This window comes from Myripristis murdjan, chromosome 5 (assembly GCF_902150065.1).
Source record: "Myripristis murdjan chromosome 5, fMyrMur1.1, whole genome shotgun sequence".
In the NCBI taxonomy this organism is placed as follows: Eukaryota; Metazoa; Chordata; class Actinopteri; order Holocentriformes; family Holocentridae; genus Myripristis; species Myripristis murdjan.
The window spans coordinates 5136771-5163187 of NC_043984.1; the positions used below are offsets into that span (position 1 = coordinate 5136771).

At 41.4% G+C, this 26417-nt stretch overlaps 4 protein-coding genes and 1 pseudogene across 4 annotated transcripts; all 5 read right to left on the minus strand.

Annotated features, from left to right (window-relative positions):
• Window positions 1-668: 668 nt before the first annotated feature.
• Window positions 669-1368, minus strand: LOC115359169 (transcription factor HES-5-like). The gene is made up of 2 exons (XM_030051516.1): window positions 1255-1368; window positions 669-1142 (listed from the first exon to the last, which is right to left on the minus strand). Exons 1-2 carry the CDS (start codon window positions 1315-1317, stop codon window positions 669-671), a joined length of 537 nt encoding a protein of 178 aa, XP_029907376.1. The 5' UTR covers window positions 1318-1368.
• Window positions 1369-7072: 5704 nt separating this feature from the next.
• Window positions 7073-7769, minus strand: LOC115359170 (transcription factor HES-5-like; annotated as a pseudogene).
• Window positions 7770-12266: 4497 nt separating this feature from the next.
• Window positions 12267-12963, minus strand: LOC115359171 (transcription factor HES-5-like). The gene is made up of 2 exons (XM_030051517.1): window positions 12850-12963; window positions 12267-12737 (listed from the first exon to the last, which is right to left on the minus strand). The coding sequence occupies exons 1-2, from the start codon at window positions 12910-12912 to the stop codon at window positions 12267-12269; spliced, it is 534 nt and encodes a 177-aa protein (XP_029907377.1). The 5' UTR covers window positions 12913-12963.
• A 4461-nt stretch (window positions 12964-17424) lies between these two features.
• Window positions 17425-18121, minus strand: LOC115359172 (transcription factor HES-5-like). The gene is made up of 2 exons (XM_030051518.1): window positions 18008-18121; window positions 17425-17895 (listed from the first exon to the last, which is right to left on the minus strand). The coding sequence occupies exons 1-2, from the start codon at window positions 18068-18070 to the stop codon at window positions 17425-17427; spliced, it is 534 nt and encodes a 177-aa protein (XP_029907378.1). The 5' UTR covers window positions 18071-18121.
• Window positions 18122-21664: 3543 nt separating this feature from the next.
• Window positions 21665-22358, minus strand: LOC115359173 (transcription factor HES-5-like). The gene is made up of 2 exons (XM_030051519.1): window positions 22245-22358; window positions 21665-22132 (listed from the first exon to the last, which is right to left on the minus strand). The coding sequence occupies exons 1-2, from the start codon at window positions 22305-22307 to the stop codon at window positions 21665-21667; spliced, it is 531 nt and encodes a 176-aa protein (XP_029907379.1). The 5' UTR covers window positions 22308-22358.
• Window positions 22359-26417: the final 4059 nt, after the last annotated feature.

Consider the following 26417-nt stretch of genomic DNA (forward strand, 5'->3'; position numbering starts at 1 on the left):
TTGAGTAAACATTACTCACTGTTCTATAAGATGTTTTTCAACATGAACAGAATCACTTGCACATAATTACAAGGCAGAGGAGAAACAATGACCTCAAAACAGATCAGCTTTGGTCATCACAAAGTGATGAGGAAGATTAAGAGACATATGAGTAAATTCATATTCATAGAATAAAATGATTTAGATTTAAAAAAGCTGACCTTAAAAAGATCAGGTTATGCTAATCACAAAGTAATTCAAGCAGGTTAATAGCCAGTTGACTAAATGAAAATTCATAGAATATAAGGATTAAATTGTCATAACAATGACATTAAGTGTACCCTTTTAAAAAAGAATAATAAAAAAAATAAAAATAAATGTTGACATTTGCAAACTGATCACCAGAAATCAGGGGTTAATGAGGGTTATGACTGGATTTCACTCCACCACAACATGACTCACACTAACACAAATACTGATTCACAGTTTATGAGACTTAATTCATGCAACATGCATGACAAGATACTCTCTTTCTTAACATGAAAGGTAATGTTGCTAAGTTTTATCATTTCCTCAGGAAATGATAATGAGTTTGAAAATCAAACAAAGGCAGTTCAAAGGCCTTCTGTACGTACAGAAGAAAAAGTCTGAAGAGTTCACTTCTCTTCATTTGAACCAATCTGGTCATTTCAGTTTGTGTGGTGAGAGCTGCAGCCTGCAGCAGTGTCCCAGGGCCTCCAGAGGGCGCTGTTGACTGGCCTCTCCTCTTTGCTGCTGCTGCTGCTCTGAACTGGGCAGCTCACAAGAGAGCAGCCAGCCTCGCTCAGCTTCTTGTCAGAGGAAGACTGCAGCTTGTGGAAGTGCTTCAGCAGTCTTCTCTGGGACTGGCTCTTCAGCTCCTCCTTGGACAGGAAGTGCGCCACCTCTTGGACACAGCTGGAGTAGCCCTGATTGACAGCTGCTGAGTCCACGGCTCTCTGCTGCTGCTGCCGCCGCTGCTGCTGTCGTCTCAGGAAGCAGACGGTCATCTCCAGGATGTCTGCTTTCTCCAGCTTGGAGTCAGGCTGCTGCTGGAGCAACTCTGGAGCCAGGAGACACTTGAGCTGCTCGATGCTGCTGTTGATCCGCTCTCTGCGATGCTTCTCCACCAGAGGCTTTCTGAGCTGCAGAATAGACAGGACACACATCAGTCAACTGATCCTGGACTACAACATCAACAACAAGAAGGAACATGGATGATGCTAAAGTGTGAATGAAGCTGGGCCTTCAGTTTACCTTGTGGCTCAGAGTCAGCTGCTCCTGACAGTTGCTGGCTGCTGAAGTGATTGTAGGAGCCATGGCTGGATCTGTGTGCTGCAGAGGCTTCTGGAGAGAGAATCTGATCTGTGGTGGCTTCCTCCCTCCTATTTATAGTCCCAAATCTCCATATGAATGTGTGGGTCTTGGTGTGCTTGGACTTTCTCACAGTCTCAGCCAATCAGAGAGCTGGGCAAGACAATGAGGGATGCAGCACGCTGAATGCTCTTCTTGCTGGGGGACAATAGTTGGATCTCAGGGGAACAGGTGGAGGACTGGGGGGTGATGGAGAGACACTCACAGAGCTCTGTGTGAATCTGGGAAAGTGGTGACCCTGTAAAGAGAGCAGATCTGCTGCCTGATGTTGGGATCAATGACTTTGACTGAGCACACGCTCAGCATCCCATCACACACGTGGGAGACCACATACTTCTGTTAACATCTTTTTCAGAAGTTGAGCCAATATGTTGATTTCATAAATGAAGACAGAATCACAGAATGCAAGTCATCAGAATTCCATATACTCAAGTGGATTCCTACTGTGCACTAACAACATATTTTATAAAACCTTTAATCACATGTCTGAGGAGTCATCAGCCCATCACATATTTGGACCTTAATGATCCTTTTCAACAGAATCAAGTTTGATTCAAGAACAAATCATGATAGCATGTTAATTTCAGAACTTAGCAGATTCAACAAATGGCAGTGAGCAACAACTGTTCAGTTTTTCTCATCTGCCTCTGTCCATTCAGAAAGTACATTTTTAAAATTTTGTTTGCAAACTGCTCTAACACTCACAAAACATCAAAAACATGCAAGCCCTACGCACCTAGACAAGACAAATCCATGCATCGAGTATGGTACAGTCTTGTACTGCCCTCTTTTTTCACCTAAGAACCAAAAATAAATTTCACCCAAAATCAGAAATACTCAGAAACAATTTTTTATTTTAATACAAGTGAGAAAATAGCAGCTCAAGGTGGCATATTTTATAGACAGATAGTAGCTGATGTTGATTGAAGAACTGTTTTGGGTCTTTCCATGAGCTGTTATGAAAAATGTATGAAAAATGTGTGAAACCAATTAAACGTGCCTTACCAATTAAGAAAAACTGTAAACTGAGGTGTACAATTAAGGTGTACATTTAAGGCCACTGGTCACTGCTTGTTATCAAAAATGTGGTTGAAATTTCAGTGGTGCTGCAACAGGACATGTAAAAAATATCTTTTAAATTGTTATTTAAATGTTTTTTTTTTTTTTAAATTTACATTATATATAAATATATTGAAGATTACACACATCCTGGTGTCCAGATGTAGCAGATGTGTGTCTGGCAGTCGGTGTGAGGAGAGACCTGGTCTCAGTTTCCCACACTGAGTCCCGTGTGCTGCGGTCAGTGCACTACAAAAGGACTTTGAATGGAGCTTTAGTGATGGCTGCTGCCTGTGTGTTGTAGCAGAGACAGAGGCTGACGTCACACACCATCTGGAGGGAAGCAACACCAATGGCTGGCTATAATTAGCCTTGTACACTATATTACCAAAAGTATTCGCTCACCCATTCAAATGATCAGAATCAGGTGTCCTAATCACTTGGCCTGGCCACAGGTGTATAAAATCAAGCACTCAGGCATGCAGACTGTGAAACAAGACATTTGTGAAAGAATGGGCCGCTCTCAGGAGCTCAGTGAATTCCAGCGTGGAACTGTCATAGGATGCCACCTGTGCAACAAATCCAGTCGTGAAATTTCCTCGCTCCTAAATATTCCACAGTCAACTGTCAGCTCTATTATAACAAAATGGAAGCGTTTGGGAACAACAGCAACTCAGCCACGAAGTGGTAGGCCACGTAAAGTGACGGAGAGGGGTCAGCGGATGCTGAAGCGCATAGTGCAAAGAGGTCGCCGACTTTCTGCACAGTCAATTGCTACAGAGCTACAAACTTCATGTGACCTTCAGATTAGCCCAAGTACAGTACGCAGAGAGCTTCATGGAATGGGTTTCCATGGCCGAGCAGCTGCAGCCAAACCACACATCACCAAGTGCAATGCAAAGCGTTGGATGCAATGGTGTAAAGCACGCCGCCACTGGCCTCTAGAGCAGTGGAGACGCGTTCTCTGGAGTGATGAATCACGCTTTTCCATCTGGCAATCTGATGGACGAGTCTGGGTTTGGAGGTTGCCAGGAGAACGGTACATTTCAGACTGCATTGTGCCGACTGTGAAATTTGGTGGAGGAGGAATTATGGTGTGGGGTAGTTCCAGTGAAAGTAACTTTGAATGCTTCAGGATACCAAAACATTTTGGACAATTCCATGCTCCCAACCTTGTGGGAACAGTTTGGAGCGGGCCCCTTCCTCTTCCAACATGACTGTGCACCAGTGCACAAAGCAAGGTCCATAAAGACATGGATGACAGAGTCTGGTGTGGATGAACTTGACTGGCCTGCACAGAGTCCTGACCTGAACCCGATAGAACACCTTTGGGATGAATTAGAGCGGAGACTGAGAGCCAGGCCTTCTCGACCAACATCAGTGTGTGACCTCACCAATGCGCTTTTGGAAGAATGGTCAAAAATTCCTATAAACACTCTCCTCAACCTTGTGGACAGTCTTCCCAGAAGAGTTGAAGCTGTAATAGCTGCAAAAGGTGGACCGACATCATATTGAACTCTATGGGTTAGGAATGGGATGGCACTTCAGTTCATAGTATGAGTAAAGGCAGGTGAGCGAATACTTTTGGTAATATAGTGTATGAATGAATTAACAGCAATTAAGTCATAAATGCATCTCTAATTTGATTTCATTTCCAGATATTGATCTTAAAGTTTATTGACAAAAAGAAAAGCCTCCAGAAATGTTCCAGAAGAGTTACTTGAGATGAAACTTGATTTGATTCAAATGGAAACTGGTGACATCATAAATTTTGAACTGCGCTGACAAGTTATTGCTCTTGTCAAGAGAAGAGTGGGGGCTGGGACGGCTCTGTCCTGAAGTGTGCCAATTCCCCTTGGAGAATAGTCAGGTGCTGGTGGGGCTGAAGATGCTAATCACACTGAACTGTGACTGTGCTCTGCACAGCTTTCCCACACTCTGCCTCACTGACAGAACAACAAGTGGACAGAAAGTCAGGGCGTGTGCCTTGTTAAATGCTAATTCATCCCCACACAAGCAGGTCCAAATCATCCTCCCACAATAATCATTTGAGTGTTGTTTGCAAACAAACAACATCTCATTTTTTGGTAAATAAGGATATGCAAGCAGGTAAAAGATGAATTTCAGAAAAACAAATTCAACCTGAAATGTAGATTCTGTGTATAGGAGTGAAGGAGTGTTGCCTTTACCACACAAATTCTATTGCTGTTTGTGAAGGCAAAAGATCATTATGCATTTAGTTTTCACACTGGAGCAGCTGTAGCATTATATTTACACTTTGTTTTCTCTCCCTGCTGTATTCTATTACTTTTGCCGCAGCAACAATCCAGTTTCCCCGTGGGGACGATCAAAGTTTATTCCTACCTTTGAAAAACAAAATTGTGATCGTTTTTTTTTTTTTTTCATTTTTGTAATTATATTCAGTTTTGAAAATATGAAAGTCTTTGTCCAGTTATAAAATGTTAGTTAAAAATAACATTAAACATTTGGATTTGTTGTTTTATTTTGAGAGAATGCAAGAGGAAAAAATTAGAGTGATGATTTGAAATGGATCAATAGCTGTCTATAGAGGGAGACCCCCCCCCTTTTGCTCTTCAGGGTAGAGGTCTGGATCTATTGTCCCTCATGGGTTCTGTGAGTGAGTTTCCCCTGCTTTCCCACACTCTGTCCATTCTCTGTTTCCATTGGAGGAACAATAGAAGTGTGTCTTATTACACATCACATTAGTTACACAGTGTGACCTCATTGCTCGGGGGGTGGGGGATGGTGCTCTTAAAATCTGGGGCTCATATCTAACTTGAAATCTTCACTTCCTTCATGTCTGGACTTGTTCTGACACAACATCGAAGAGAAGACTTCTGTTAAGCATGTCCCTTAGCAACTGATGATGTAATAACTTGTCAAAATATAACTTTAAATGCAGTTAATATTACAAGTGACATCACATTATTACATCAACCTGTGATTCCTACTTCAGTGACAGTGGAACATAGTTTTAACAGATGATGTAATACTGAGGCCAAAACATGATGTAGCAACTTATGTTGACTGCTGATGACTTGTTGCATTGTTTAGTGATGTTATTATTGCATCATCATCTTAATGTACTTTAAAGTAATACATTTTTAGGACTTATTGAATTATATGTTAAATTGATTATTGCATGATCAGTTTAACATGGTCACCCTTTATGAAGCAGTAACCATTGGTTAATGTAATAATGTGATGTTATTAACTCTTACTGGTGACTTCTCAGCCAGAAGCCCAAGTCAGTTCTGAACAACATCTTAGAGGCTGAATAGAGCATGACAAGAGAATCCTGTGCCTCAGACTGAACATCAGTGTACATTACTGTACAGCAACAATGAAAGAGAGCTTTACAAGAGAGTTTGCAGATGATATTTGTTTATTCACAGCGATTCAGTGAATCACAGCAGGTATAAATAACTCAAGCAGAGCCAACTAGAGGTGATGATACATCACAACAGGAGCTTGAACACTTCTTCAAGACACATTGTACTCAAACAGAGCAGAGGGTTAACATGATTTAACATAAACATTATGTTATTGTAGGACAATTCCTGAATGAATCCCAAAAGAGATATGATTATGTCATTTCACCCAGTGTGGGTAAATAGTCCTCACAGAGGAAAAGTAGCACAGCATACCAGCAAGTCTACAGGTAACAAAACATATCCTGATAGGAGTGGTATAACATTCTTAAGTGTAATAAATGCATAGCATTAGGTGCTGTTACACAATCCAATTACAAAGATTTTTTTTAAATGACCACTAACACAAATACTGATCCACCGTTTATGAGACTTAATTCATGCAACATGCATGACAAGATGCTCTCTTTCTTAACATGAAAGGAAATGTTGCTAAGTAAATAGTCCTCACAGAGGAAAACCAGCACAGCATACCAGTAAGTCTACAGGTAACAAAACATGTAAACTGATAGGAGTGGTATAACACTCTTAAGTGTAATAAATTCTAAATGAATACTTTGACCCAAAAAAGTCAGTATAATATTTGCATAAAGTATACAGACAGTTAAAGCAGAAAATGTCCATTATGGACAAAATATGCCAAGATATCTACAGTTTCCATCAAACAGGAAACGACCGACAAGGACTTATTGATCTTACAACAGATCAGTGTTTGCTGATCATGTGGAGCTGTACAGCCTGTAAAGCCCCAAATGAAATGAGCCTCTTCATAAAAGGAGTATTTGATTATATTTGATTATATTGCCTGCTGCACACAACAGAAATTAGCAGAACAAAATTGTTCAGTTTCACCATTTTCATGGAAAATGCAATTTGCAAATGTTTCAAAGAAGTTTGAATGTCAAACACCTTTTGTTCATTCAGAAGTAATCAATCAACAAATCACTTCTGGATTAAGGCATCCTGAAAAAACTTTGACCAATGTGGGCAAAGTGTCAGCGTTGAGCTGACAAGTCTCTTTCTAATCATGAAAGGTAATTTTGCAAAGCTTTGTCATTTCCTTAGGAAATCCCCCCTTACAAATCAAGAGAGTTTGAAAATCAAACCAAAGCAGTTCAAAGGCCTTCTGTACGTACAGAAGAAAAAGTCTGAAGAGTTCACTTCTCATCATTTGAACCAATCTGGTCATTTCAGTTTGTTTGGTGAGAGCTGCAGCTTGCAGCAGTGTCCCAGGGCCTCCAGAGGGCGCTGTTGACTGGCCTCTCCTCTTTGTTGCTGCTGCTCTGAACTGGGCAGCTCACAAGAGAGCAGCCAGCCTCGCTCAGCTTCTTGTCAGAGGAAGACTGCAGCTTGTGGAAGTGCTTCAGCAGTCTTCTCTGGGACTGGCTCTTCAGCTCCTCCTTGGACAGGAAGTGCGCCACCTCTTGGACACAGCTGGAGTAGCCCTGATTGACAGCTGCTGAGCCCACGGCTCTCTGCTGCTGCTGCCGCCGCTGCTGCTGTCATCTCAGGAAGCAAACGGTCATCTCCAGGATGTCTGCTTTCTCCAGCTTGGAGTCAGGCTGCTGCTGGAGCAACTCTGGAGCCAGGAGACACTTGAGCTGCTCGATGCTGCTGTTGATCCGCTCTCTGCGATGCTTCTCCACCAGAGGCTTTCTGAGCTGCAGAATAAACAGGACACACATCAGTCAACTGATCCTGGACTACAACATGAACAATAAGAAGGAACATGGATGATGCTCAAGTGTGAATGAAGCTGGGCCTTCAGTTTACCTTGTGGCTCAGAGTCAGCTGCTCCTGACAGTTGCTGGCTGCTGAAGTGACTGTAGGAGCCATGGCTGGATCTGGGTGCTGCAGAGGCTTCTGGAGAGAGAATCTGATCTGTGGTGGCTTCCTCCCTCCTATTTATAGTCCCAAATCTCCATATGAATGTGTGGGTCTTGGTGTGCTTGGACTTTCTCACAGTCTCAGCCAATCAGAGAGCTGGGCAAGACAATGAGGGATGCAGCACGCTGAATGCTCTTCTTGCTGGGGGACAATAGTTGGATCTCAGGGGAACAGGTGGAGGACTGGGGGGTGATGGAGAGACACTCACAGAGCTCTGTGTGAATCTGGGAAAGTGGTGACCCTGTAAAGAGAGCAGATCTGCTGCCTGATGTTGGGATCAATGACTTTGACTGAGCACACGCTCAGCATCCCATCACACACGTGGGAGACCACATACTTCTGTTAACATCTTTTTCAGAAGTTGAGCCAATATGTTGATTTCATAAATGAAGACAGAATCACAGAATGCAAGTCATCAGAATGTCATATACTCAAGTGGATTCCTACTGTGCACTAACAACATATTTTATAAAACCTTTAATCACATGTCCGAGGAGTCATCACCCCATCACATATTTGGACCTTAATGATCTTTTTCAACAGAATCAAGTTTGATTCAAGAACAAATCATGATAGCATGTTAATTTCAGAACTTAGCAGATTCAACAAATGGCAGTGAGCAACAACTGTTCAGTTTTTCTCATCTGCCTCTGTCCCTTCAGAAAGTACATTTTTTAAAAAAATCACACACAGCCTTGAACTGAAAGTTGTCAGTCAAAATGACACATTTTGTTTGCAAACTGCTCTAACACTCACAAAACATCAAAAAATTGCAAGCCCTACGCACCTAGACAAGACAAATCCATGCATCGAGTATGGTACAGTCTTGTACTGCCCTCTTTTTTCACCTAAGAACCAAAAATAAATTTCACCCAAAATCAGAAATACTCAGAAACAATTTCTTATTTTAATACAAGTGAGAAAATAGCAGCCCAAGGTGGCATCTTTTATAGATAATAACTGATGTTGATTGAAGAACTGTTTTGGGTCTTTCCATGAGCTGTTATGAAAAATGTATGAAAAATGTGTGAAACCAATTAAACGTGCCTTACCAATTAAGAAAAACTGTAAACTGAGGTGTACAATTAAGGTGTACATTTAAGGCCACTGGTCACTGCTTGTTATCAAAAATGTGGTTGAAATTTCAGTGGTGCTGCAACAGGACATGTAAAAAATATCTTTTAAATTATTATTTAAATGTTTTTATATATATATATATATATATATATATATATATATATATATTTAAGATTACACACATCCTGGTGTCCAGATGTAGCAGATGTGTGTCTGGCAGTCGGTGTGAGGAGAGACCTGGTCTCAGTTTCCCACACTGAGTCCCGTGTGCTGCGGTCAGTGCACTACAAAAGGACTTTGAATGGAGCTTTAGTGATGGCTGCTGCCTGTGTGTTGTAGTAGAGACAGAGGCTGACGTCACACACCATCTGGAGGGAAGCAACACCAATGGCTGGCTATAATTAGCCTTGTATGAATGAATTAACAGCAATTAAGTCATAAATGCATCTCTAATTTGATTTCATTTCCAGATATTGATCTTAAAGTTTATTGACAAAAAGAAAAGCCTCCAGAAATGTTCCAGAAGAGTTCCTTGAGATTAAACTTGATTTGATTCAAATGGAAACTGATGACATCATAAATTTTGAACTGCGCTGACAAGTTATTGCTCTTGTCAAGAGAAGAGTGGGGGCTGGGACGGCTCTGTCCTGAAGTGTGCCAACTCCCCTTGGAGAATAGTCAGGTGCTGGTGGGGCTGAAGATGCTAATCACACTGAACTGTGACTGTGCTCTGCACAGCTTTCCCACACTCTGCCTCACTGACAGAACAACAAGTGGACAGAAAGTCAGGGCGTGTGCCTTGTTAAATGCTAATTCATCCCCACACAAGCAGGTCCAAATCATCCTCCCACAATAATCATTTGAGTGTTGTTTGCAAACAAACAACATCTCATTTTTGGTAAATAAGGATATGCAAGCAGGTAAAAGATGAATTTCAAATCAACAAATTCAACCTGAAATGTAGATTCTGTGTATATGAGTGAAGGAGTGTTGCCTTTACCACACAAATTCTATTGCTGTTTGTGAAGGCAAAAGATCATTATGCATTTAGTTTTCACACTGGAGCAGCTGTAGCATTATATTTACACTTTGTTTTCTCTCCCTGCTGTATTCTATTACTTTTGCCGCAGCAACAATCCAGTTTCCCCGTGGGGACGATCAAAGTTTATTCCTACCTTTGAAAAACAAAATTGTCAATTATGAAAATATGAAAGTCTTTGTCCAGTTATAAAATGTTAGTTAAAAATAACATTAAAAATTTGAATTTGTTGTTTTATTTTGAGAGAATGCAAGAGGAAAAAATTAGAGTGATGATTTGAAATGGATCAATAGCTGTCTATAGAGGGAGACCCCCCCCCTCCTTTTGCTCTTCAGGGTAGAGGTCTGGCTCTATTGTCCCACAGGGGCTCTGTGAGTGAGTTTCCCCTGCTTTCCCACACTCTGTCCATTCTCTGTTTTCATTGGAGGAACAATAGAAGTGTGTCTTATTACACATCACATTAGTTACACAGTGTGACCTCATTGCTCGGGGGGTGGGGGATGGTGCTTCTAAAATCTGGGGCTCATATCTAACTTGAAATCTTCACTTCCTTCATGTCTGGACTTGTTCTGACACAACATCTAAGAGAAGACTTCTGTTAAGCATGTCCCTTAGCAACCGATGATGTAATAACTTGTCAAAATATATCTTTAAATGCAGTTGATATTACAAATGACATCACATTATTACATCAACCTGTGATTCCTACTTCAATAAGAGTGGAACATAGTTTTAACAGATGATGTAATACTGAGGCCAAAACATGATGTAGCAACTTATGTTGACTGCTGCTGACTTGTTGCATTGTTTAGTGATGTTATTATTGCATCATCATCTTAATGTACTTTAAAGTAATAAATTATTATGACTTATTGCATTATATGTTAAATTGATTATCGCATGATCCGTTTAACATGGTCACCCTTTATGAAGCAGTAACCATTGGTTAATGTAATAATGTGATGTTATTAACTCTTACTGGTGACTTCTCAGCCAGAAGCCCAAGTCAGTTCTGAACAACATCTTAGAGGCTGAATAGAGCATGACAAGAGAATCCTGTGCCTCAGACTGAACATCAGTGTACATTACTGTACAGCAACAATGAAAGAGAGCTTTACAAGAGAGTTTGCAGATGATATTTGTTTATTCACAGCGATTCAGTGAATCACAGCAGGTATAAATAACTCAAGCAGAGCCAACTAGAGGTGATGATACATCACAACAGGAGCTTGAACACTTCTTCAAGACACATTGTACTCAAACAGAGCAGAGGGTTAACATGATTTAACATAAACATTATGTTATTGTAGGACAATTCCTGAATGAATCTCAAAAGAGATATGATTATGTCATTTCACCCAGTGTGGGTAAATAGTCCTCACAGAGGAAAAGTAGCACAGCATACCAGCAAGTCTACAGGTAACAAAACATGTAACCTGATAGGAGTGGTATAACATTCTTAAGTGTAATAAATGCATAGCATTAGGTGCTGTTACACAATCCAATTACAAAGATTTTTTTTAAATGACCACTAACACAAATACTGATCCACCATTTATGAGACTTAATTCATGCAACATGCATGACAAGATGCTCTCTTTCTTAACATGAAAGGAAATGTTGCTAAGTAAATAGTCCTCACAGAGGAAAACCAGCACAGCATACCAGCAAGTCTACAGGTAACAAAACATGTAACCTGATAGGAGTGGTATAACACTCTTAAGTGTAATAAATTCTAAATGAATACTTTGACCCAAAAAAGTCAGTATAATATTTGCATAAAGTATACAGACAGTTAAAGCAGAAAATGTCCATTACGGACAAAATATGCCAAGATATCTACAGTTTCCATCAAACAGGAAACGACCGACAAGGACTTATTGATCTTACAACAGATCAGTGTTTGCTGATCATGTGGAGCTGTACAGCCTGTAAAGCCCCATATGAAATGAGCCTCTTCATAAAAGAAGTATTTGATTATATTTGATTATATTGCCTGCTGCACACAACAGAAATTAGCAGAACAAAATTGTTCAGTTTCAGCATTTTCATGGAAAATGCAATTTGCAAATGTTTCAAAGAAGTTTGAATGTCAAACACCTTTTGTTCATTCAGAAGTAATCAATCAACAAATCACTTCTGGATTAAGGCATCCTGAAAAAACTTTGACCAATGTGGGCAAAGTGTCAGCGTTGAGCTGACAAGTCTCTTTCTAATCATGAAAGGTAATTTTGCAAATCGTCATCATTTCCTCAGGAAATGTCCTCTTGCGAATCAAGAGAGTTTGAAAATCAAACCAAAGCAGTTCAAAGGCCTTCTGTACGTACAGAAGAACAAGTCTGAAGTGTTCACTTCTCATCATTTGAACCAATCTGGTCATTTCAGTTTGTTTGGTGAGAGCTGCAGCCTGCAGCAGTGTCCCAGGGCCTCCAGAGGGCGCTGTTGACTGGCCTCTCCTCTTTGCTGCTGCTGCTCTGAACTGGGCAGCTCACAAGAGAGCAGCCAGCCTCGCTCAGCTTCTTGTCAGAGGAAGACTGCAGCTTGTGGAAGTGCTTCAGCAGTCTTCTCTGGGACTGGCTCTTCAGCTCCTCCTTGGACAGGAAGTGCGCCACCTCTTGGACACAGCTGGAGTAGCCCTGATTGACAGCTGCTGAGTCCACGGCTCTCTGCTGCTGCTGCCGCCGCCGCTGCTGTCGTCTCAGGAAGCAAACGGTCATCTCCAGGATGTCTGCTTTCTCCAGCTTGGAGTCAGGCTGCTGCTGGAGCAGCTCTGGAGCCAGGAGACACTTGAGCTGCTCGATGCTGCTGTTGATCCGCTCTCTGCGATGCTTCTCCACCAGAGGCTTTCTGAGCTGCACGACAAACAGGACACACATCAGTCAACTGATCCTGGACTACAACATCAACAACAAGAAGGAACATGGATGATGCTCAAGTGTGAATGAAGCTGGGCCTTCAGTTTACCTTGTGGCTCAGAGTCAGCTGCTCCTGACAGTTGCTGGCTGCTGAAGTGATTGTAGGAGCCATGGCTGGATCTGGGTGCTGCAGAGGCTTCTGGAGAGAGAATCTGATCTGTGGTGGCTTCCTCCCTCCTATTTATAGTCCCAAATCTCCATATGAATGTGTGGGTCTTGGTGTGCTTGGACTTTCTCACAGTCTCAGCCAATCAGAGAGCTGGGCAAGACAATGAGGGATGCAGCATGCTGAATGCTCTTCTTGCTGGGGGACAATAGTTGGATCTCAGGGGAACAGGTGGAGGACTGGGGGGTGATGGAGAGACACTCACAGAGCTCTGTGTGAATCTGGGAAAGTGGTGACCCTGTAAAGAGAGCAGATCTGCTGCCTGATGTTGGGATCAATGACTTTGACTGAGCACACGCTCAGCATCCCATCACACACGTGGGAGACCACATACTTCTGTTAACATCTTTTTCAGAAGTTGAGCCAATATGTTGATTTCATAAATGAAGACAGAATCACAGAATGCAAGTCATCAGAATTTCATATACTCAAGTGCATTCCTACTGTGCACTAACAACATATTTTATAAAACCTTTAATCACATGTCTGAGGAGTCATCAGCCCATCACATATTTGGACCTTAATGATCATTTTCAACAGAATCAAGTTTGATTCAAGAACAAATCATGATAGCATGTTAATTTCAGAACTTAGCAGATTCAACAAATGGCAGTGAGCAACAACTGTTCAGTTTTTCTCATCTGCCTCTGTTCATTCAGAAAGTACATTTTTAAAAAAAAAAATCACACTGCCTTGAACTGAAAGTTGTCAGTCAAAATGACACATTTTGTTTGCAAACTGCTCTAACACTCACAAAACATCAAAAACATGCAAGCCCTATTCACCTAGACAAGACAAATCCATGCATCGAGTATGGTACAGTCTTGTACTGCCCTCTTTTTTCACCTAAGAACCAAAAATAAATTTCACCCAAAATCAGAAATACTCAGAAACATTTTTTGATTTTAATACAAGTGAGAAAATAGCAGCTCAAGGTGGCATATTTTATAGACAGATAATATCTGATGTTGATTGAAGAACTGTTTTGGGTCTTTCCATGAGCTGTTATGAAAAATGTATGAAAAATGTGTGAAACCAATTAAACGTGCCTTACCAATTAAGAAAAACTGTAAACTGAGGTGTACAATTAAGGTGTACATTTAAGGCCACTGGTCACTGCTTGTTATCAAAAATGTGTTTTCTTTTTTCTTTTTTTTTTAAACATATATATATTTAAGATTACACACATCCTGGTGTCCAGATGTAGCAGATGTGTGTCTGGCAGTCGGTGTGAGGAGAGACCTGGTCTCAGTTTCCCACACTGAGTCCCGTGTGCTGCGGTCAGTGCACTACAAAAGGACTTTGAATGGAGCTTTAGTGATGGCTGCTGCCTGTGTGTTGTAGCAGAGACAGAGGCTGACGTCACACACCATCTGGAGGGAAGCAACACCAATGGCTGGCTATAATTAGCCTTGTATGAATGAATTAACAGCAATTAAGTCATAAATGCATCTCTAATTTGATATCATTTCCAGATATTGATCTTAAAGTTGACTGACAAAAAGAAAAGCCTCCAGAAATGTTAGATGTCTGGATGTGGCAGAGTTCCTTGAGATGAAACTTGATTTGATTCAAATGGAAACTGGTGACATCATAAATTTTGAGCTGCGCTGACAGGTTATTGCTCTTGTCAAGAGAAGAGTGGGGGCTGGGACGGCTCTGTCCTGAAGTGTGCCAACTCCCCTTGGAGAATAGTCAGGTGCTGGTGGGGCTGAAGATGCTAATCACACTGAACTGTGACTGTGCTCTGCACAGCTTTCCCACACTCTGCCTCACTGACAGAACAACAAGTGGACAGAAAGTCAGGGCGTGTGCCTTGTTAAATGCTAATTCATCCCCACACAAGCAGGTCCAAATCATCCTCCCACAATAATTATTTGAGTGTTGTTTGCAAACAAACAACATCTCATTTGTGGTAAATAAGGATATGCAAGCAGGTAAAAGATGAATTTCAAATCAACAAATTCAAACTAAATTGTAGATTCTGTGTATAGGAGTGAAGGAGTGTTGCCTTTACCACACAAATTCTATTGCTGTTTGTGAAGGCAAAAGATCATTATGCATTTAGTTTTGATACTGGAGCAGCTGTAGCATTATATTTACACGTTTTCTCTCCCTGCTGTATTCTATTACTTTTGCCGCAGCAACAATCCAGTTTCCCCGTGGGGACGATCAAAGTTTATTCCTACCTTTGAAAAACAAAATTGTGATCGTTTTTTTCATTTTTGTAATTAAATTCAGTTTTGAAAATATGAAAGTCTTTGTCCAGTTATAAAATGTCAGTTAAAAATAACAAACATTTGGATTTGTTGTTTTATTTTGAGAGAATGCAAAAGGAAAAAATTTGAGTGATGATTTGAAATGGATCAATAGCTGTCTATAGAGGGAGACCCCCCCCCCTTTTGCTCTTCAGGGTAGAGGTCTGGATCTATTGTCCCTCATGGGTTCTGTGAGTGAGTTTTCCCTGCTTTCCCACACTCTGTCCATTCTCTGTTTCCATTGGAGGAACAATAGAAGTGTGTCTTATTACACATCACATTAGTTACACAGTGTGACCTCATTGCTCGGGGGGTGGGGGATGGTGCTCCTAAAATCTGGGGCTCATATCTAACTTAAAATCTTCACTTCCTTCATGTCTGGACTTGTTCTGACACAACATCTAAGAGAAGACTTCTGTTAAGCATGTCCCTTAGCAACCGATGATGTAATAACTTGTCAAAATATAACTTTAAATGCAGTTAATATTACAAGTGACATCACATTATTACATCAACCTGTGATTCCTACTTCAATAAGAGTGGAACATAGTTTTAACAGATGATGTAATACTGAGGCCAAAACATGATGTAGCAACTTATGTTGACTGCTGCTGACTTGTTGCATTGTTTAGTGATGTTATTATTGCATCATCATCTTAATGTACTTTAAAGTAATAAATTATTATGACTTATTGCATTATATGTTAAATTGATTATCGCATGATCCGTTTAACATGGTCACCCTTTATGAAGCAGTAACCAATGGTTAATGTAATAATGTGATGTTATTAACTCTTACTGGTGACTTCTCAGCCAGAAGCCCAAGTCAGTTCTGAACAACATCTTAGAGGCTGAATAGAGCATGACAAGAGAATCCTGTGCCTCAGACTGAACATCAGTGTACATTACTGTACAGCAACAATGAAAGAGAGCTTTACAAGAGAGTTTGCAGATGATATTTGTTTATTCACAGCGATTCAGTGAATCACAGCAGGTATAAATAACTCAAGCAGAGCCAACTAGAGGTGATGATACATCACAACAGGAGCTTGAACACTTCTTCAAGACACATTGTACTCAAACAGAGCAGAGGGTTAACATGATTTAACATAAACATTATGTCATTGTAGGACAATTCCTGAATGAATCCCAAAAGAGATATGATTATGTCATTTCACCCAGTGTGGGTAAATAGTCCTCACAGAGGAAAAGTAGCACAGCATACCAGCAAGTCTACAGGTAACAAAACATGTAACCTGATAGGAGTGGTATAACATTCTTAAGTGTAATAAATGCATAGCATTAGGTGCTGTTACACAATCCAATTACAAAGATTTTTTTAAATGACCACTAACACAAATACTGATCCACAGTTTATGAGACTTAATTCATGCAGCATGCATGACAAGATGCTCTCTTTCTTAACATGAAAGGAAATGTTGCTAAGTAAATAGTCCTCACAGAGGAAAACCAGCACAGCATACCAGCAAGTCTACAGGTAACAAAACATGTAAACTGATAGGAGTGGTATAACACTCTTAAGTGTAATAAATTCTAAATGAATACTTTGACCCAAAAAAGTCAGTATAATATCTGCATAAGGAATACAGACAGTAAAAGTAGAAAATGTCCATTATGGACAAAATATGCCAAGATATCTACAGTTTCCATCAAACAGGAAACGACCGACAAGGACTTATTGATCTTACAACAGATCAGTGTTTGCTGATCATGTGGAGCTGTACAGCCTGTAAAGCCCCATATGAAATGAGCCTCTTCATAAAAGAAGTATTTGATTATATTTGATTATATTGCCTGCTGCACACAACAGAAATTAGCAGAACAAAATTGTTCAGTTTCACCATTTTCATGGAAAATGCAATTTGCAAATGTTTCAAAGAAGTTTGAATGTCAAACACCTTTTGTTCATTCAGAAGTAATCAATCAACAAATCACTTCTGGATTAAGGCATCCTGACAAAACTTTGACCAATGTGGGCAAAGTGTCAGTGTTGAGCTGACAAGTCTCTTTCTAATCATGAAAGGTAATTTTGCAAAGCTTCGTCATTTCCTTAGGAAATCCCCCCTTACAAATCAAGAGAGTTTGAAAATCAAACCAAAGCAGTTCAAAGGCCTTCTGTACGTACAGAAGAACAAGTCTGAAGTGTTCACTTCTCATCATTTGAACCAATCTGGTCATTTCAGTTTGTTTGGTGAGAGCTGCAGCTTGCAGCAGTGTCCCAGGGCCTCCAGAGGGCGCTGTTGACTGGCCTCTCCTCTTTGCAGCTGCTGCTCTGAACTGGGCAGCTCACAAGAGAGCAGCCAGCCTCGCTCAGCTTCTTGTCAGAGGAAGACTGCAGCTTGTGGAAGTGCTTCAGCAGTCTTCTCTGGGACTGGCTCTTCAGCTCCTCCTTGGACAGGAAGTGCGCCACCTCTTGGACACAGCTGGAGTAGCCCTGATTGACAGCTGCTGAGCCCACGGCTCTCTGCTGCTGCTGCCGCCGCTGCTGCTGTCGTCTCAGGAAGCAGACGGTCATCTCCAGGATGTCTGCTTTCTCCAGCTTGGAGTCAGGCTGCTGCTGGAGCAACTCTGGAGCCAGGAGACACTTGAGCTGCTCGATGCTGCTGTTGATCCGCTCTCTGCGATGCTTCTCCACCAGAGGCTTTCTGAGCTGCATGACAAACAGGACACACATCAGTCAACTGATCCTGGACTACAACATGAACAATAAGAAGGAACATGGATGATGCTCAAGTGTGAATGAAGCTGGGCCTTCAGTTTACCTTGTGGCTCAGAGTCAGCTGCTCCTGACAGTTGCTGGCTGCTGAAGTGATTGTAGGAGCCATGGCTGGATCTGGGTGCTGCAGAGGCTTCTGGAGAGAGAATCTGATCTGTGGTGGCTTCCTCCCTCCTATTTATAGTCCCAAATCTCCATATGAATGTGTGGGTCTTGGTGTGCTTGGACTTTCTCACAGTCTCAGCCAATCAGAGAGCTGGGCAAGACAATGAGGGATGCAGCACGCTGAATGCTCTTCTTGCTGGGGGACAATAGTTGGATCTCAGGGGAACAGGTGGAGGACTGAGGGGTGATGGAGAGACACTATATTTGAATCTGGGAAAGTAGTGACCTGTTAATAGAGCAGATCTGCTACCATCTGATGCTGGGATCAATGATACAGACATACTGTATCATATCATTTCATTATGCACAATGAATACTGAGGAGTGTTTGTGACTATAAAACAAATTTGCATGACCATCCAAGAAGGATGAGCTCATTCATATGAGAGGCACTTTATCAGAACTTAGTTGATCATGTTTATGTCCTTATGGTAGCTGTGTGATATTGGGAAGTGAACAATTTGATGTGTTTTATGTAGCCATATTCTGTGTGTATCAGTGAATACAGGAAAGACTGGTTCTGGTCTTCACTGACTTCCTTTGGAGGTTTTCTTATGTGTAACACATATCACCTTTGAGCAGGTGCAGTTTCAAAGTACAAACTGGTAAATCTCTCTTCCCTAAATGTTTTCGGCGAAATTCTTTATTAGCCAAGACTAGTGATAAGACATGACAAGGTGTCATGTGAAAGTACATTTCTTGCATCAGAAACTTGGGATGGAACATATGCTGGTGTCCAGATGTAGCAGATGTGTGTCTGGCAGTCGGTGTGAGGAGAGACCTGGTCTCAGTTTCCCACACTGAGTCCCGTGTGCTGTGGTCAGTGCACTACAAAAGGACTTTGAATGGAGCTTTAGTGATGGCTGCTGCCTGTGTGTTGTAGCAGAGACAGAGGCTGACGTCACACACCATCTGGAGGGAAGCAACACCAATGGCTGGCTATAATTAGCCTTGTATGAATGAATTAACAGCAGTTAAGTCATAAATGCATCTCTAATTTGATTTCATTTCCAGATATTGATCTTAAAGTTTACTGACAAAAAGAAAAGCCTCCAGAAATGTTAGATGTCTGGATGTGGCAGAGTTCCTTGAGATGAAACTTGATTTGATTCAAATGGAAACTGGTGACATCATAAATTTTGAACTGCGCTGACAGGTTATTGCTCTTGTCAAGAGAAGAGTGGGGGCTGGGACGGCTCTGTCCTGAAGTGTGCCAACTCCCCTTGGAGAATAGTCAGGTGCTGGTGGGGCTGAAGATGCTAATCACACTGAATTGTGACTGTGCTCTCCACAGCTTTCCCACACTCTGCCTCACTGACAGAACAACAAGTGGACAGAAAGTCAGGGCGTGTGCCTTGTTAAATGCTAATTCATCCCCACACAAGTACCTCCCAGCCATCCTCCCACAGGAAAGAATCATTTAAAGTTGTTTAAAAACAAACACAAACTCTGTGTTTGCAAACAAGGCAAGCAAGCGAGTGGAAAATAAATATATAGTGAAACTAATTACATTTTGGTACAATAAGTTTTCCTCATTACTTGTTGGGATACAAAGACTAAATAGATATATAGGCAGTCTGGTAATGGGTGTTCTGAATGGCACAATATTCAAGTTCTGCTTTGCTGTTTTAATTGATCATTAAATGGACAATTACAGTCACATAGCTATTGGAAACCTGCCTCTGCTGCTATAAGTTTTTTATTATTGTAATATTTTTTTCTTGATTTTACTTTTTGTTTTTGTTAATTTTATGCAATTTGGAGTGGGTTTCAAATTTACCTTTGGGGAGGATCACTACAGGCCCATGGGATTTCCTTGCCTCTCCTGCAAAGTCATGATATTTTTATGTCCCTATGTGCTTTAATTGTGCAAAAAAATCAAGTCAAATCAATTCTAAGTCCCATCCTTCAAAAATGTTAGATGTGCCGCATCCAGAAGTTGCCATTGCAGATTGATTTTGTTAATTGTTTATCTGAACATAATCATCATTCAACGTGATGATTTGAAATGGATCAGTCGTCCTCTTTAATAGAGACCCTCCACCTCACCCCTTTTTTTCACCCCACCCCACCCATCCCCCGCCCCACCCAACCCTCCCCCTGCTCTTCAGGGTAGAGGTCTGGCTCTATTGTCCCACAGGGGCTCTGTGAGTGAGTTTTCCCTGCTTTCCCACACTCTGTCCATTCATTGCTTTCAGTGGAGGAACAATAGAAGTGTGTCTTATTACACACCACATTAGGGCACCAAGTGTGACTACACTATTTCGGTAAGGAGGGGAAACAGTGGCCGTAAAGTCCGGGAATCAAAGGTCACATTTAACTTTTAAAGCCCAACACCTGGCACCTGGAATTACACCAAAATTACACCGACAACAAGCGAATGTCAGTTAGATCAAAGGCACAAAGAAAATTATGTTAAAATAAATGTTTGGTGGAAGGGCTTAATTTAAAGCACTTAGGCACCATCTTGATTTGTGGTCATACTGTATAACACATTCACATCTGGTAGCATCACCAGTCTTCTCCTTTCGGCCAATGAGCAACTCCATCTTGTGGTCCAAAATATATGCAGAGGTCCAATAAATGGGACAGCAAGTGATTCTGATAAGAATTCAAAGCACAAGAGTGATTGTAGTTTAACTCTGTTTATTGTAGCAAACTCAGTGAGTCATGCCACGTGTCAGTGTTTCATTGAAGGCAAATAGAGGTGATGACACATCACAACAGGAACTTGGACACTTCTCCAAGATACATTGTGCTCAAATAGAGCAGAGGGTTAAACACCTGTCAGAAAAGACAGATGATATTGTTTAACATAAACAGCTGTGCAGATTAAAAATAATAATAATACATGACTTTGCGATGCAATTCATATTTTGTTCATCTTCAGAACAGGGTTAAAAACAAAAAATCTTAAAACAGACAAGTTAACAATTGATAATTACAATGTAATCACATCGTTCTACCCAATGTGGGTAAATATTCCTCACAGAGGAGCAGTAATAGCCAGTCTACATTGCAAACAAAATAATGCAGCCTGACGAAAGGCACACAAAATCCTTAAGGATAATAAAAGAGTAAGTTTCAGTAAGTATAACAAAGACAGGAAATGATCTTAAAACAGATCAGAATTGTACAATCACAGAGATTTAAACATAACAGGACCCGCTGGGTGAAGAACATACCCAGAATTCAACTGCTCCATCCTTCAAACAGGAAAGACTTCACCAAATATGTTGATCGTAAAACCAATCAGTCTTAGATGATCATAGAGATTATGGTCAAATAGTCAGTACAGCCCTACATGAGCGAAATATCTTCACAAGGTAAAGTCTGATCATAGTGATTACTGATAGTAACCAAGTAAGAAACATTACTGAACACACTGCAGAAAGCAGCAGTACAAATTAAACATAATCATTTTCACACAAAATGCTTTGCTCAAGGAAGTTTGAATGTCAAACTGTCACATTCTGTTGACACAGAACTTAATTTTTTAAATCATATTGTCCATAAACAACAAACTAGGACCAATGTGGTCATCTTAGTTTCAAGCTGCAGCCTGCAGCAGTGTCCCAGGGCCTCCAGAGGGCGCTGGTGACTGGCCTCTCCTCTTTGCTGCTGCTGCTCTGAACTGGGCAGCTCACAAGAGAGCAGCCAGCCTCGCTCAGCTTCTTGTCAGAGGAAGACTGCAGCTTGTGGAAGTGCTTCAGCAGTCTTCTCTGGGACTGGCTCTTCAGCTCCTCCTTGGACAGGAAGTGCGCCACCTCTTGGACACAGCTGGAGTAGCCCTGATTGACAGCTGCTGAGTCCACGGCTCTCTGCTGCTGCTGCCGCCGCCGCTGCTGTCGTCTCAGGAAGCAAACGGTCATCTCCAGGATGTCTGCTTTCTCCAGCTTGGAGTCAGGCTGCTGCTGGAGCAACTCTGGAGCCAGGAGACACTTGAGCTGCTCGATGCTGCTGTTGATCCGCTCTCTGCGATGCTTCTCCACCAGAGGCTTTCTGAGCTGCACGACAAACAGGACACACATCAGTCAACTGATCCTGGACTACAACATCAACAACAAGAAGGAACATGGATGATGCTCAAGTGTGAATGAAGCTGGGCCTTCAGTTTACCTTGTGGCTCAGAGTCAGCTGCTCCTGACAGTTGCTGGCTGCTGAAGTGATTGTAGGAGCCATGGCTGGATCTGTGTGCTGCAGAGGCTTCTGGAGAGAGAATCTGATCTGTGGTGGCTTCCTCCCTCCTATTTATAGTCCCAAATCTCCATATGAATGTGTGGGTCTTGGTGTGCTTGGACTTTCTCACAGTCTCAGCCAATCAGAGAGCTGGGCAAGACAATGAGGGATGCAGCACGCTGAATGCTCTTCTTGCTGGGGGACAATAGTTGGATCTCAGGGGAACAGGTGGAGGACTGGGGGGGTGATGGAGAGACACTCACAGAGCTCTGTGTGAATCTGGGAAAGTGGTGACCCTGTAAAGAGAGCAGATCTGCTGCCTGATGTTGGGATCAATGACCGAACAATCAATGATTTTAATATAGTATGTGAAAGGCCATGAGAAGAGTGTGGTCCGAGTTCTTATTCTCATATGTGACTCTGTATGACTTACATAGTTGCAAGCATCCTGGCGATTGTGAATTTGTACATTTTAACTCACCCAAACATTAACTCATGAGTCAATTTTCCTCTCTCTATCAGTCATTTCTAAACATATTTATCTTCCTGGCAAATGCAGTAATAAACATATACGTTTTAGATAGAAATACCTCACTAATACTGATTTATAAACCCATACACATAAGACATCAGATACCTGTAGGAGCATTTCAGGGTTTAGCAACAGTCAACATACTGTACATCAGTGTAAACAGGCCTGAAGGCATGAGGTACATCTTTTACTCCTGTCTGTCTGCCTGTCTGTCTGTCTATCTGTCTGTGCACTTGTATGTGTAGGGCTCAGACTTTACAACCTCAGCTGTGTGAGGTAGTATCATTTGCCAAAGTTTCCATGTTGTCATGTTTTACCATGCTTCACCTTCTCATGTCATAGATGCATGACATTAGGTTATTCAATATCTCATATCAGGCATGATGCAATATCTAAAATTCACAAAATGTAATGTAACACATCAGATTATCAGTAAGAAATTTTGGTTGGTAATACATAAGATAGCTCCAGAGTATATCCTTCTGTCTGTGTAGGGGCACTGATAAGGTGTCTCAGCCCAGATGAGTGGATTCAAGTTTAAACTTAACATTGAAAGGTTTGGTGGAGATGTGATCAAGGTGCTGCTGTAACTGCCCCTTGAAACTGTCTAATATTTATGCAACTTACATTCTGGATGTACATTATATTTCAAATTTAAATTAAACAAATTTGTATTATTTTGAGAATATTGTTTCACAAATAAAAAGTGTTGGATAAGTTGAACTTGGTGAGTTCTCCATCCACCACACTCCTGGTAATCTCCTTGCCATCTGTGTGCCTTTCTGCTGTGTGTGTGTGTGTGTGTGTGGAGGCTCAGGTTTCCCAGTGGCCCTCCTCTGAGCTCCCACAGCTTCCTGCACAGGGCTGGACGTGCCCCAGTCACACGCCCCGCTCTCTCTGGAGCTGGGAGCCACGGCGACACACGGCTTCCCACACTTGTGTATGCAGCCGGCTCAGCCGCGCACACAATAGAAGTGTGTCTGCTCTCACAAAGCCTCAGGACTGTTCCCATGCAGGGACAGAAGGGGCTTTAGTGGCAGTGGCAGTTTACAGTTTACTGATCCCTCTGGTTCATAAATAACTCACAGCTCACTGAAATGAAAGAAATAAACAACATAATTTCTATGATTTGCTTAACATATGAATAAATTTCAGCTGTATCAACAACCTATTTAGTGTTTTTTTTTTTTTAAAAGAAGCTTGAATAATACATCCTGCAAGCCAATTTTTCATATTCTGATCATTACAGTATGTCTGGGATGTTGCTCAGAGGAAAGCATGGTGTGCTCCTCAGATGTAGAAATGCTGAAATCATTTATTACTGGTTTACTGAAATGTGTCATGCCGTAGTCATTTCTTACATCCTTTTACAGCAGCTGAGTTTTAATATGTCTGTGAGAAACTAGATTTTGACAGGTCCACATGGGCATTGAAATGTTCCCAGGGAATATTTTGGCCAGTCTCTTTGACATATGGCAGAAAGAACAACATCCCACCTGTTCTGTGTGGCAGCCATTAAATTCAGTCCATTGTCCTGAGCTCTGAGCCTCCTGATTGGCCAGACAGCAGAGACAGCGCAGGATGAGGAGCATAAATGTGGAGTGGAGATGCAGACGTTAACAGAGAGCATCCTCTGAACACACAAGACCAGCCACAAAAGGACAGGAGGAAGACCTACTGAGGCACAAGGACTCCTGGTTGAACCAGCAAAACTTGATTTTTTTTCTGAGAAAAGCAAGAAACAAGCAAACATCTGCAAATGGCTCCCTACTTGGACCTGGCTCTTCAGGACAGCATGAAGGAGCAGCTCTTCAGGTAAGCCAAGGCTCCATGTCATTAAACACACATGCACCAGAACAAAACTGTCATCACTGTGAATTCACATCACAGTCAATATTTGTGTGAGAAGATATGCTGATCACTGTTTGGTTTCTCTCAGGTATAAACTCCACCTGCTGGAGAGGAAATGCAGCAGCGGAGTGGAGAAGCTGAAGGCTCTGATCGGAGAACACCTGCAGAGCGGGATCCCTGCTGCAGACCTCCTGGAGAAAACCGTGTCCTTCTTCACCCTGAGAAAAGCCCTGCTGTCACACAGCGGCTACTCCAAATACTCGAGGGAGATTCTCCGCCTGTTTCCCGCCTCAGACGAAGACGTGGCTCCGCTCTGCCTTTAACATCACCAGAAGATGAACGGACTCAAAGGTCAAAGGCACTGCCTTGACGCTCTCACAGTTTCTTGAGCTGACCCAATATGGACTATATTTGATTCAAGAGATCTGACTGCATCAGATTATTTTTTTTTTATTTTGCATAGCACGATAAGGTGATGTTTTGCAGTCTCTGTTTTTCTATTAGCTGAAAAAAATCAGTGGATGATTTAAAAATGCATTATATGCATTTTGAGAAGCAGTTATACTGCTGTAGCATTTGTTCATGAGAACAAAGAAAATGTGGATGTCTGACCTCTAGTGCACTGCTTTGACATAAGCATATACCAGACCTGGATTCATTTATATTTGCAGATAACTTATGGTCTGTTTTAGCCTACACATAATAGGCACCAGATTGATGGAGTCTGCTACATTTATGGCAGTGCCAGAAAGCTTATGCAATGATTGGAAAGTTGTGAATATCTTTGCGATTTTATCTGACACTGAATTGTCGTCATGCACAAAACTCCACCCATCTGGTAAGTGGATCAGATCAAAAGCAGCACTATTTGACCCAGGTCTGGAATATGAATGACCAAAACTGCCAGCAGTGAAAGGCCTCGACTCCACTGCTGGATGACAGAGTGCTGGCCACTCCCACTTTTATAGTTGTTGAAACATTAAATTAACATTGATTCAGCCTGTTGGGGCAAGCATCAATGGACTAGTTAAACTGCAGATACTCCTTATTTAAAGGGAAATTGTGATTTTGTTTATCTAAGCATATTGTTTAATTTTGTTTGCTTCAGTGCTTTATTATGGTATCAGATAGATACCGATATGCCAAGAGTTTCTATTCTTGACAAAATAAACAATTTTCATGAACATTATTCTTTTCTTTCAATTGTTTTGTGTCAAAATGGGTTTATGGGACTGTTGTTCCAGAAATGGACAAAGTATTGGTAACTGCTTGGGAGCACCATGCCTGACACACTGCTAAAAATGTTCATATTAAGACAGCATCTCACCTTGCATTCGCTTTTTAACCCTTTGAAACATGAGCAGATTCATTTGATTTCTTGCAAAATGAGGGAAAAAGACAATGAGCAATGTAATGAGAAATGACACCAAAGCTTAGCAAGAAATGAGTAAAAAGTTACAAGAAAACGACCTGAAAGTTAGCAAAAGAAAAAAAAATTGGGTCATTTCTTGTTAAGTTGCTCATTGCCCTTTTTCCCGTGTTTTTGAAAGATATTAAGCCAATTTGCTCAGGTTTCAAAGGGTTAAATAGGAGCTGTTTCAACACCAAAAACTTCTACGACTGGAGATACTTACAGCTGTGGCAGATTTAGATTCACTTTTTCTGATAATCATAAAACTCTTGACACATATCACCATGGCACCATACAGCATCTAGATCAGACTGAACTG